Below are 14123 nucleotides of genomic sequence, written 5' to 3' on the forward strand. Positions count from 1 at the left end.
GGGCCCTTTCACACATACGGACCGTATGTCCGCATTTTCATCCGTCCGTTTGCGGATGAAAATGGGACATACATGGGTCCCTATGTGATTACGGGTGTCAGCGGACGAAAAAAAAGCAAAAAACAGGCTGAGACAGCGCCGTGGCCGTTTTACCTGGGGGGGGATTTTACAATACCTGTCCCCCCCGCATTATTTCCTGGGGGGGATGTGTCCCCCCCCCCATCCCCCCCGGTTCCTACGCCCATGGCCCTGACGACACTAAATTGTGAAACATGTCGGCGACCAGCACTATCTCCATCTAATCAATTCTGTCATCAGCATTGTATCAGGGCAACTAATTGATTTTTATTATCAGTTTTAATTTATTTAAATAAAATTTGTATTTTTGTATAAAACACTGTTGTGATTATTGCTCGTCTATAATAGACACATGTCTCCAATAAGGTCCTAATTATTCTGTGGTGGCTAATACCCGCCCAGTTTATCCCCTCCAATTCTTTTTTAACACTTTAAGGACTGGAGCACCGTGTCTATTCTGGAAACTGTCCAATAACCCTTTTTCAAAAAAACATTCTCCTCTGGGTGATCTATGTACATTCAGGTATGTGATGAATCACAACACAGTGTATAAATAGATGAATGAAACACAAAAATGGAAAGGGGGTGAGTGACCAAACTCAGAGTGTGCAGTGCGTATCAAAAAATACAATAGGAAAAATTCAGTGTTAAGACAACGTGAAACCCTTTGGGGTGTCGCGTCCCCTGTGGGTTAAAAATCACTGAAATGTGCACGCATATACAAATAATTAATAAATAAACGGTAGGATATATAATATACAAAATGTGATGTCTAATAAGTGAATAGAGATCTGTAGTAAACAACAATAGTGATAGTGATGAGACAGTCTATTGATGAAGATAATGGGATGTTCACATATGAAGATTCCTATATATAAGGCAGTGATTGGGGAATCCTTATTGGTGTTGTAGTGCCCTTACCATGAAGGTGCTATATGTGCGCATATAGGGATATCCCTCCGGGTCTCCGATCACCTTTCTCCTGGGATCACTCAGTGCAGGTAATTCCAACTGCTGTGTGTCATGAAGGTGTTTATATGTACACATATAATGCTGGTCCTCCGGGTCTCCAATGTCTTTTTTCCTGGGATCACTCAGTTGGTTCCAGCTGCTGTGTAACTCCCAAAAGGGTCCAAGCAATAATGGTCCAAACAGTTAAGCAATGGGATAGGAAGAAGAAAAGAGATTGCCTCCGATTGTGTAGTGGGTTTAGGGATCCAAAAAGTATTTATTCAAAACATAAAATGCAGATGATACAAAGGTAACACAGAAGGCGTTGTGTATTGCCAAGCAGCGTTGATAATAAAGTGCAGACGTGGCGTTTGAAATTACCGCCTTACGTCCTATGGTCTCCGGCTTGTGTGAGTGATTTCCTCGGTCTCGGCTTGCGACTCCCTACGGCGTTACGTCACGCACCTCGTGACTTCATCAGGGGAAGTCACGAGGTGCGTGACGTAACGCCGTAGGGAGTCGCAAGCCGAGACCGAGGAAATCACTCACACAAGCCGGAGACCATAGGACGTAAGGCGGTAATTTCAAACGCCACGTCTGCACTTTATTATCAACGCTGCTTGGCAATACACAACGCCTTCTGTGTTACCTTTGTATCATCTGCATTTTATGTTTTGAATAAATACTTTTTGGATCCCTAAACCCACTACACAATCGGAGGCAATCTCTTTTCTTCTTCCTATCCCATTGCTTAACTGTTTGGACCATTATTGCTTGGACCCTTTTGGGAGTTACACAGCAGCTGGAACCAACTGAGTGATCCCAGGAAAAAAGACATTGGAGACCCGGAGGACCAGCATTATATGTGTACATATAAACACCTTCATGACACACAGCAGTTGGAATTACCTGCACTGAGTGATCCCAGGAGAAAGGTGATCGGAGACCCGGAGGGATATCCCTATATGCGCACATATAGCACCTTCATGGTAAGGGCACTACAACACCAATAAGGATTCCCCAATCACTGCCTTATATATAGGAATCTTCATATGTGAACATCCCATTATCTTCATCAATAGACTGTCTCATCACTATCACTATTGTTGTTTACTACAGATCTCTATTCACTTATTAGACATCACATTTTGTATATTATATATCCTACCGTTTATTTATTAATTATTTGTATATGCGTGCACATTTCAGTGATTTTTAACCCACAGGGGACGCGACACCCCAAAGGGTTTCACGTTGTCTTAACACTGAATTTTTCCTATTGTATTTTTTGATACGCACTGCACACTCTGAGTTTGGTCACTCACCCCCTTTCCATTTTTGTGTTTCATTCATCTATTTATACACTGTGTTGTGATTCATCACATACCTGGAGCGCTTATCACTTATTTAGCTTGCTTTTCTTTTTTGTGTTATGTGAACACTTTTAGATACAGCTGCCCCAAGTATTATCTGCACAATATTTTTTCATTATTCTGTTTACTCACAGTAGCGCATTGGAATTAATTATTTATTTTCACTGATCTATGTACATTACAAGGATTTTAACAAACTTTGTTGCACATTCCTATCTTTTGTTGTTCTGAAGAAATCCCTGTGTTTCTCTGTCTATGTGGGAATGAGGAAAGCTGTTGGGTCTGCATCCCCTTAGACATGATTTCCTATTGGGAGTATATCGGCAAAAATGACATTTTTGTTGCAGGGGATGCTGGAAATGTGACATGTATTATGCCACGTACACACCATCACTTTATGTGATGAAAAAAAACGACGTTTTAAATCATGAAATAAAACGTTTTTGAAACTTCATTTTCAAAAACGACGTTGCCTACACACCATTGTTTTTTCAAAATGCTCTAGCAAAGCGCAGTTACGTTCAGCACTCTTTTACATTGAAGCTAGCTTCATAACTTGCTTCTGAGCATGTGCGGGTTTAAAAATGTCGTTTTAAACGTAGTTTTTGCCCACACACTATCATTTTAATTGACACAAAAAACAACGTTTTGAAAAACGACACAAAAAATTTAAGCATGCTTCAATTTTTCTTTTTGTCGTTTTTCACAAGACATAAAACAATGTTTTCCCCCCACACACGGTCATTTTAAATGACGTTTTTCAAAACGTCGTTTTTTTTTCATCACATAAAGTGATGGTGTGTACGCGGCATTAGTGTAGACTTTTGGGAAAATTGGTGAGCCAATCACACCAGCAGGAAATTATGTTTCTGAGGGGCGTTCTGTACACAGTCTGTGTGGAGAACATCTCCAGGCAGCCATATTGCAGTTTCAGAAATGTACAGAGCTGCAGATTGAAATGGAAAGGTCGTTTTTAGTACCATTCAATTACAATGACTTGTGTCGCAATTGTATACACGGAATTATTCTGTATTTGTTATTTTTTTCCACTAAAGTGGCATTACAATTTTTAAGCTTTGACCAAACGTTGAAGCCGATTCTGGTTTCTGTGTGAGCTGGTTTCTGTGTGCTGAGTTTTTAGTAAATCTCCCCTATTGTAATCTGCAGATGGAGAAAACGGTGCACCAGAAGAAAGAACAATCTAAGAGCAAGTGTCGCAAAGCTCGGAGGCGCCACGGGAACCTTCAGTTGGAGTTTAATCGCAGGCAGAGGAAGAACATGTGGCTGGAAACTCACATTTGGTTCACAAAGCGCTTCCACATGGTGAAGAAATGGGGCTATTGCTTAGCAGAACGGCCTACAATGAAGAGCTACAGAGCCTGTTACCGAGCCATGTCCAATCACTGCCTTCTTCAGGTAAGTCTCTCCTATGGGGTTATCCTGTCTATAATCATTGGATACCTCCACCTTATCCATTCATCACAGAATGCTCCATGGTAGATTTCCATTGCTCACCACTCTGAATGTGCCATCTGCCTGACGTCATTCTGACCCTCCGGCTTCAATCGCTGGATGGAACCAAACATGCTGATTTTACTTCACTTTATTTGTTTCATGCCAGTAAATGCTAATGGCAAGAAGGAAGAAACAAAGTGCACCGATCTTGTGCATTATTATTAATTTTACTTTACAAACATCGATGGCATTACAGCTTATTGGCTTTTAGAGATGGTGGCTGCATTTGTTTTATTTTTTTTTTACCTTTTTTATTTTCGCCTGTAACATACCTCCCTCTTTTTCATAAGCGGTGAGGTGTTTTGAATTCCACAGGAATAGAAGGGAACTGATGAGAGTCCAGAGGCAGAGAGCACAGGAAGTTACCAGTTTACAAGATTGGATGAGCAGCCCCTTTTTGTATTACCCCCCCCCACTTGCTGAACAGATATAATTGCACACATTCAGTTGTATATTAGAGCAAAAGGGAACAAATCATAGAAATGTAGGCTTTTTTTTTTTTTTTTTTTAGGTACTGTGTATATACTTGGGTGTAAGCCGAGGTACCTGATTTTACCACAAAAAAACTGGGAAAACATATTGACTCAAGTATAAGCCTAGGGTGAGAATGCAGCAGCTACTGTAAGCGTAAAAGGGGGTCAACAATGCCCATTTTCATGCCTCACTGTGCCAATTGCAACCTCACTGTGCCCACCTGAAATTGACAGGCTGCGGGCGTCCATTCGTTGTTTAAAACTCGCGGTCTCCACCTGGTCCCTTCCGTGATGGGCGTTTCTCAGCAGACGCAGTTCCGCCTATCGCGTACATTCTCTCATCCTCGGACTCAGTTTTCCCAGCAGACACTGTGTTCAGTGTCCGAGGATGAAACGGCGTCCGTGATTGGCGGAACACTGAACAAAGTGTCTGCTGGGAAACCCGAGGATGAGAGAACATCCATGATGGGCGTTTCTCAGCAGACACGGTTCCACCTATCACGAAAGGGACCAGGAGGAGACCGCGAGTTTTAAACGATGGATGCCTGCAGCCTCTCTGTGATTTCAGGTACACTGACGTGAGTATAAGCCGTGGGGGGTATTTTCAGCCCTAAAAAAAGGGCTGAAAAACTCGGCTTATACTCGAGTATATACGGTAGATATACAAAGATAACATTGATAAAGGGCTTTGTTTTATATGTTTAATCCCAACAAATTAGGAATCCTTTGTCTGGTAGCAAAGTTTGTGTATTTCAACTACTGTATGTATTTGGTTCTTTTCTGGAGATCTTCTTGAAATTTTACTGTACAGATAAAAGAAGGGTACCGGACTGTGACAGGTAAACTCGAATCGGCCCATTTCCTCTCTCTGCATGAGCCTTTCTAGGTTTAATAGTATGCTGTATGAAGCGGCAGTATAAATTTGTTGCTGGTGTGTGCAATAACAATCTCTGAACACCTTCAGTATCTCACAAAAGTGAGTACACCCCTGTCCTGTTAAATCACTGTATGGTCTTGGCCCCCGTGCTGCACCTCAGTTTCAGGGTCCTGGCAATGTCTTATAGCTTAGGCCAGGGGTCTCCAAACTGTGGCCCGAGGGCCGAATGTGGCCCTTTGCTAGCCTTCATCCGGCCCTTGGAGCACTATTCTTCCCAATGACACCAAAAATGGGGCACTATTTATTCCACTAACACCAATGATGGAGCACTATTCCTGCTCCTACTGACCACCAACACTGAGGCCGTGTTTAGTCTCTCTGATGCTTGGCCCGGGGCATTTTCTACCCCCAATGGTCAGAATCCGGCCCCCCTGAAGTCTGAAGAACAGTAAACTGGCCCTTTTCTTGAAAAGTTTGAAAACCCTGGCTTAGGCCATCTTTTATGTAGAGCAACAATTATTTTTTTCAGATCCTCTGGCTCGATTCACACCTATGCATGTTGCTTTTTCTGCGTTTTTGCGGTGCTTGCTGCGTTTTTACCGCGATTTGCGTTTTTTTTTTCTTTAACAACCAGCTATAAACAGGTTAAAAAAAAAAACGCAAAATTTCGGTACTTGCGTTTTTGGATGCGGGTCCATTGAATTCTATTACATACAAAATGCTGCTTTTTGCAGGGAAAAAAAGTCCTTACCCTTTCCAAAAACGCAGAGGCACAAAAAAGCATTGATGTAAACATGTTCCATAGGAAACCATGTTAAAAAATGTCCCTGCATTTCTGCAAAATGCATCAAAAAACGCATTGGTGTGAATGGAGCCTCAGAGCGTTATTTGCCATGAGGTGCCGTGTTGAACCTCCACTGACCAGTATGAGAGAGTGAGAGCGATTAACACCAAATTTACCAGACCTGCTCCCCATTCACACCTTAGACTTTGTAACACTAATGAGTCACATGACATCGGGGAGGGAAAATGGCTAACTGGGTCCAATTTGGACATTTTCACTTAGGGGTGTACTCACTTTTGTTGCCAGCGGTTTAGACATTAATGGCTGTGTTCACACTGGTGCGATTTATGTGTTCCAATTTGCATGACAAGTCGCACCACATTGTCAGCAATGGAACAGTTTAAATTGCTGTGACTGTGATGTCGCAGAAACTTTGAAAAAGGTTCTTGCACTGCTTTTTTGCCAAATTCATTGCGACTTGCATAGACTTCTGTTAAACAAAGTCGCAATCCACAGTGAAATTGGAGATGAAAATCGTACTGATCAGCCGCTTTGCAATCGTGCTGAAGTAGTGTGAACCAGGGCTTATGGCTGTCCCATTTTATGCGTTTAAGCGCGTCCTCATATTTGTCAATTGTACAATCAGACTGTATAGTGTGTGTGGTCATTTTTAAAGTGATTTGTAAAAAAGTGTATTTTTTTTTAATTAAAAAAGTAAGAGAATTCTTACCTGATCTGTGTAATGGTTTTGCAGCCTGGTTCCTCCTCTTCTGTGGTCCTGCAACGCTCCTGGTTCCCCCATAGCAAGCTACTTGCTATGGGGGCACTCATGCAGGATCGCTCCTGAGCTGCACTCTGTATGACCATAAACCCACATGCGGAGCAGCGCCGCCTCCTTACAGGATGTGATTGACAGCAAGAGCAAATGACTCCCCCCCCCCCCCCCCCCCCCTCTGTCCAGTGGGTAAGTATTTAGGAGGACTGAGGGGGGAAGCTACACACTGAAGGTTTTTACCATATTGCAGGGAATGCAAAACCTTCTAACTTTTCAGCCACTTTAACCCAGTTGTATGGCCAGAGCAATCTCTGTAAACCTTTTGTATCCTTGGCTCAGGTTGTACCCTGGGCCCTAAATTATTCAGATTGAACATTTTTTTGTTTTGATGCACCTTGAATATATTTAGTTGGTTTAAACTGAACCGCTCCACGCAGGCGTCTTCCGTACAGGATTATTATTCTGGCTGTCAGATTTCATGTCATAATTTGCATGTTGTCGGCTTCACACAATAGGAAGTATCTGGAATACTGGGTTTAGCAGCTCCTTGTATTCTCTGCTGACACTATCTTAGAATATTGCATGAAACCATTGATTTGTGATGAAATGAAATCATGTCGGTTTAAAGAAATGTTGCCTAGAGTTTTTCTAGACCTTGAATTGTTCTTTCTTCCACAGGACTTATCTTACCTCTGCTGTGTTGAAGTAACAGGCAAAGAGGAGGAACTACTGAAGGCCCTGTCAAGGCTTTGCAGCATAGAGACAGGTAATTGAAGATATCTGCGTGATGGGTTTACTGATGGCAGCCATAACTTTATGACCACTGACAGATTAAGTGAATATATTGATTATCTTGTTACAATGGCATCTGAAAATTGGTGGGATATAATGGACAAGTAAACATGTTGTCCCCTGAAGTTGATTTGTTGAAAGCAGGCAAAATGAGCATTGTGGCAGACCTGTCGGATGACCATGCTTACCAGTGTCCAGCCAAAAGCACCTACAATGGGCACATGGGCATCAGAACTATAGAGAAAGGTGTCCTCATCTGATGAATCGTTTTTCTTTTACATGTGGATGGTCGGGTGTGTGTCTCTTACATGGGGAAGAGATGGTACCAGGATGCCGTATGGAAAGAAGGCAAGCTGGCAGATGTTCTTGGGTGAAATCTTGGGTCCTGCTATGCATGTGGATGTTACTTGACACGTACCCCCTACCTAAACAATGTTGCTGACTGAGTACACCCCTTTATGGAAATGGTATTTCCTGATAGCAGTGGCCTCTTTCAGCAGGATAATGTGCCCTGCCATACTGCAAAAAAAAATGGTTTGAGGAACACAACCATGAATATGAGGTGTTGAATTGGCCTCCAAATTTTTTAGATCTCCATCCAATCAAGCATCTGTGGGATGTGCTGGAAAAACAAGTTCAATCCATGCTGAGTCCTCACCTTTTATAACCTACATGACTTAAAAGATCTGCTGCTAACAGCTTGGTGCCAGATACCACAGGATAGCTTCAGAGGTCTAGTGGAGTCCATGCCTCCAAGGGTCAGGGCTGTTTTGGGGGGGGTCATAAAGTTATGGCGTGTGTCAAATGACATGTCATTTGATGTACCGTATAAGCCGAGGTACCTAATTTTGCCACCTCACTGTGCCCATCCTCACTGTGCCCATTGCCACCTCACTGTGCCCGAGTCAGTGTACCTGAAATTCTTGACAGGCTGTGGGCGTCCATTCATTGTTTAAAAGTCGCGGTCTCCTCCTGGTCCCGTTCGGTGATGGGCATTTCCCAGCAGCCTCTATGTTCAGTGTTCCGCTAATCACTAACGTCCTTTCATCCTTGGACAAGAGAAGGTCCGTGATAGGCAGAGCACTGAACACAGTGGCCTGGATTCACAAAGCACTTACGCCAACGTATCTCTAGATATGCCGCGTAAGTGCAAATATGTGCCGTCGTATCTATGCGCCGTGCCCACAAAATAAGATACGCCTAAAAACAGGCTTCATCCGACAGACGTAACTTGTCTACGCCGGCTTAGAGTGGGCGCATATTTACGCTGGACGCATTTGGCGCTCCCATTGATTTTCTATTCACATATGCAAATGAGGGAGATACGCCGATTCACGAACGTACGTGCGCCCGACGCAGTGCGCGTAAAGTCATACGTCCAGCGTAAAATTATGCCCCATAAAGGAGGTGTAACTCAGCAGCATCCATGCAAAGGGCTGCACCAGGGAACACAAGCCGACATATTTTACGTAGGACATGAATATGACTAGGCGTAGGTTACGTTCACGCCGTAGGCAGTGATCCGGCGTATTTTAGGCAGTTGTTCCGACGTGATTCTGAGCATGCGCACTGGGATGCGTCCACAGGACGGCGCATGCGCCATTCGTTATACGTATCTGTCTAGCGCTCAGCCCACCATTTGCATGGCTCACGCCCACTTCCACATACGCCGGCTTACGCCTAGGAAACCCAGCGCAGTTTTGGCAGCACTGGCTTTGTGAATCCAGTGCTTGCCTCTCTCCGCTGCGTCGGCGTAGCGTAAAGGAGATACGATACGACAGCATAAATGTGTGCCGCTGTTTGTGAATCCGGCCCAGTGTCTGCTGGGAAACGCCCATCGCGGAAGGGGACAGGAGGAGCCCGCGACTTTTAAACAATGGACACTCTCAGTCTGTCAATTTCAGGTACACTGACTCGAGTATAAGCCGAGGGGGGGGGGCTATTTTCGGCCTTAAAAAAAAAAAAAAAGGGCTGAAAAACTCTGCTTGTACTCGAGTATATACTGTAGGGGGTTAGCTCGGTAGCGGGGGGTTGTGACCCCCTGGATGGGTTCACTACACACTGAACGATACAGAGAAACAGCCGAAGATGGTTGAAAACAAAGAATTTGGTTTATTCTTCCATCTTGCTGGAAACAAGTGCAAGCATCCAAACAGCATAAACAAAAAATAAACCTGGCCACTTGGGGAATCTGCCTTCACAACACAGGAACCTATCTAGGGAGTCTGGCACAGCCTAGTGCTGGGCAGACACTGCTGGTCATACAGCAGAAAAACAAATAGTCTTTTGATTTTGTTTTCACACAGAAAAATCAACAGCACCTCACCTCTTCAGAAGTATTTCTGCTCACTGCTCTCCTTCACTCAAAAGCCTCAGGATGCAGCAAGCAGTAGTAATCCTCTGGATTACTTATAGAGGCCTTAATTGCCTCATTCTGAACAGCTGAAGGTTTCCAACACCCTTAAACCTTTCTGGCCACTTCTGCAGCCGACACCTGATAATAATTGGTGTATTGTCTAAACAAGGCAGAAATGTATCTCCCGTCTGTGACAACACCCACAGATTTACCCGACTTCCTGTCACAATACGGTAATTGGGTTTTAGCAATAAACGGATGCATTATGATTATCATACTCTGTACACTGGAAGCGACCTTCATTGTGTTCTTTATTTTTGGCTCCTCCTTTACATTCATCAGTCTGTCAGGGTAACCCTATGGCAGCCTTTCCTCACTGATTGGTTCGGGAGGTGAGCGCTCCAAGACTATTCATCCTTCACTGCTTGTATGTGACATGTGATCTCAATCTCCCTGCTGTAACTAAGATGTAATCCTTCCCCTTTGTTTGTTTTTCCATTCTGTGGATGAGATGAGGGTGCAGAGATTCCTTTAGTTGGGTACACATTGTAAAGGAGAACATGCATCTCTCCAGAATGGAGCTGGTGCCTGTTTGTTAGCAGATATGTTGTAATGTTCTGTTTTCTGTGTGTTCCAGGTCCAACTTTTGCGGCTGTGCCGTGTCTGTCTGGGAGGAGGCAGGGCTCTCTGGTTCTATACAAAGCTGATAAATACCCTGATGAAGCTTTGGGACCTGTTGACTTCATCTGGAAACCCAAATCTACCCCAGAGTCATGTGGGCTGAGGCAGCTGTGGGTATGGATGCATCCTGCCCTGAAACAGGTAATTATTTCACGTTTCTGTAATTGAAGTAGAAATCCAAAGATCCCTTCAGAGAAATGTTGTCTCCCACCTCTCCCTGAATGTAGTCTTTTCAAAGATATTTACTTAGCCACTTAAAGTGGTTGTAAACCTTTACAGACCACTTTTACCTACAGGTAAGCCTTAATCTAGGCTTACCTGTAGGTAAAAGAAATATCTCCTAAACCTACAGGGTTTAGGAGATATTTGCAAAAGACATGCATTGAACATGCCGCACGCATGCGTGGGAAATGACGTCATCGCGGCTTCGGCCATTCACAGCGCCGGAGCCGCGATCCCCGGAAGTCACTCCGGGAGAGATGGAGACGAACGAGGATGGCTGCTAGGGCTTTGATATCAGGTAAGTACTTCATAATGAGCTAGTATGCTATGCAGAGTGACTATTTTGAAAACAAATCAATTTTTTTTTTTGCTATTTCCCCAAAAATATATAAAAACAAATGTATTTTTTTCCCCCCCACAGTTTAGACCGATACATATTCTTCTACATATATTAGGTTAAAAAAAAAAACACAATATCTTTTGATTGGTTTGCGCAAAAGTTATAGCTTCTACAAAATAGGGGACTGTTTTATGGCATTTTTATTTATTTTTTTATTAGTTATGGCGGCGATCAGCGGGTTTTTTTTTTTTTTGACTGCGACATTATGGTGGACACTTTTGACACCATTTTGGGACCATTGTCATTTTTACAGCGATCAGTGCTATAAAAATGCACGGATTACTGTAGAAATGACACTGGCAGTGAAGGGGTTAACCACTAGGTGGCGCTGCAGGGGTTAAGTGTTCCCTAGGGAGTGATTCTTACTGTTAGGGGGCGTGGCTACACGTGACACGTCACTGATGATCCTTCCCGATCATGGGGAACGGTCCTCAGTGACAGTGTCACTAGGCAGAATAGGGGAATGCCTTGTTTATATAGGTATTCCCCTGTTCTGCCCTTACCGTCCACAATCGCGGGCCTCCCAGGAACATCGAGTTCTCAGGACCAGCGGTCGCACGTGGCAGATTTAAAGGGACGTACCTGTACGCCAATCTGCCTGCCCGTGCTATTCTGTCGACGTACATAGTTGTGTGGCTGTCGGCAAGTGGTTAAGCCCCGGAAGGTTTATCCCCTTTACGACAAGGCCAATAGAACTTTGTTTTGGTATTGGATCACGTCTGCATTTTTTTTTTTTTTTTTTGCGCTGTAAACAAGATGGACAATTTTGAAATAAAAACTAAATATTTTTTACTTTCTGCTATAAGACATATCCAATAAACAAAAAACTTAGAAAATCAAATTTATTTTTTAATTTAGGCCAATATGTATTCTGCTACATATTTTCAGTAAAAAAAAATCCCAATACAAAGACACTAAATGAATTTTTTTGGGGACCAGTGACACTAATACAGTGATCAGTGCTGTAAAAATGCACTCTCACTGTACTAATGACACGGGTAGAGAAGGGGGTTAACGGGGGCGGTCAAAGGGTTAAGTGTGCTTCTAGGGAGTGCTTTTTGACTGTGGGGCTTAACTGGAGGAAAAACAGATTAGTGTTTCTCCATCTTCCGCTCTGAGAGAACAGCGGTCTACCTTGTTTACATAGGCAGACCACAGTTCTGCCTCTCCTGTCAACCATTGTCGGGTCCCACTCTGTCCAATCACAGTGGGTCGCTGGCAGCCCAGACCCTGTGCACAAAATCGCATACAGGTACGTGATTTTGAGCAGGAGTTCTGCCCTGCCGCAGTATATCTGCGTGGGAAAGTCCTTAAGTGGTTAAAGGATAAGGTCACCTTTTGTTACATGTTACTGTTGCAGCAGTCCCCGCACCCCGATCCCTTGTGACAGTGAGCGGGTAATCTCACTTGCAGCAGAGGAAGAAGGTGGTCACAGAGGGAGCTGGAGGCACATATATGCTGACACTTCTCTGCAGCACTGGCCCCTATCCCAGGTGGAGTGATACCAAGTGCACTTCGCCTGGGACCTTTCTAGTAGCCTGGAGAGGGATGCCAGCTGAAGCTGGAAGAGGAAAGGGTCGGTTTATTAAACATCACATACACTGCACTTAATGGGCATATGAGCACTTCCAGAAAAGGGTCATTAGCTGGCTTTCACACTAATCCTGTGGGTTAGCTGCACTAAGCCATAGACTTCTACTATAAAACCTGCGAGTTTGGTGCGCTTTCTGAAAGGGCACTACACCAGCAAGATGTAATAGAAGTCAAGCAAAGTGCAGCATACCCACAGGACAGCTGCAGGTGCACTGCACTAGACCCATGGTGAGGGTAAACGGTAATGCATCAGTGTGAAAGGAGCTTTATGGGGGCTTAGGACAGTAAGGGGTCAGTAAGGACTATTGTAGCATGGGGCCCGGAAAAACCACATAGTTCATTGTGGCCTGCGACTGGTTTCCAAATGACATAAGTGGCCCTTGCTCTTCAGAGGGTTGAGCACTTTTGTCTTGCAGTAACACATTGTGTTTTTTTTTTGTTTTTTTTTTATTAGGACATATTGAAGGAACTGAGACTTGTGTGTGTATGTGAGGACAGGCCAGATAATGCTGTGTACACGCCAGCACTGCCAGCTGATCCTCCCCAGGAGGAGAAACCAGCAACTGTGAAAAAAGCGGGCAAGAAGAGGAAGATGCAGGATAAAGAAGGGGAGAAAGCTGTGCCGGTAAAAAAGATAATTGGTGATGGAACAAGAGACTGTCCTGACCCATACCAATGGACATCCACCCAAACTTCTATCACAATTCGGTATGTGTGTGTGTTTTTTTTTTTCCTACGTGATTCATGTGACTATTAAGTCTCATTCACACAGACACTTGGACCAGTAGTCTATGAATGGGCCAGGTCTTTACTTGGCTATAGACACTAGGTGCTGCATGCAGGATGTCTACGGCAATTCAGCAGCTTGTTCCTATATGACAGTAGTGCGTGGCCCCATACGTACAGTGTGTATTCAGAGCCGCTCATTTGCACAGCTTTCAAATTGGGACAAATTGCTTTGTACTGTGCATGCGTAGTGTTCCCATAGACAAGAATGTGCTCCCTTCATTGCATATCCAGATACTTAGACACGGCTTGTTCATGGACTATGGGTGTAAGTGCCCATGCAAATAAAGCCTTACCCATCATTCATGTTTGTTGTGGGGTGTGTCCTACCAGCCTCATTTCTGGTTTATCCCCTATAGCAGGGATATGCAATTAGCGGACCTCCAGCTGTTGCAGAACTACAATTCCCATGAGGCATAGCAAGACTCTGACAGCCACAAGCATGATGGGACTTGTAGTTTTGCAAC

General features: G+C 43.9%; 1 protein-coding gene across 4 annotated transcripts in view; it reads left to right on the top strand.

The window, feature by feature from the left end:
• The window catches only part of POP1 (POP1 homolog, ribonuclease P/MRP subunit), a 45397-nt gene that overhangs the window by 6547 nt on the left and 24727 nt on the right, over nucleotides 1-14123 (top strand). For all 4 annotated transcript variants that reach the window (XM_040354761.1, XM_040354759.1, XM_040354762.1 and 1 more), the window contains exons 5-8: nucleotides 3570-3818; nucleotides 7505-7592; nucleotides 10612-10796; nucleotides 13325-13578. In XM_040354761.1, the coding sequence (XP_040210695.1) occupies nucleotides 3570-3818; nucleotides 7505-7592; nucleotides 10612-10796; nucleotides 13325-13578 (776 nt within the window). The remainder of the gene's footprint in view (nucleotides 1-3569; nucleotides 3819-7504; nucleotides 7593-10611; nucleotides 10797-13324; nucleotides 13579-14123) is intronic.

The sequence above is a fragment of the Rana temporaria genome, chromosome 5 (assembly GCF_905171775.1).
Source record: "Rana temporaria chromosome 5, aRanTem1.1, whole genome shotgun sequence".
NCBI classification, from domain to species: Eukaryota; Metazoa; Chordata; class Amphibia; order Anura; family Ranidae; genus Rana; species Rana temporaria.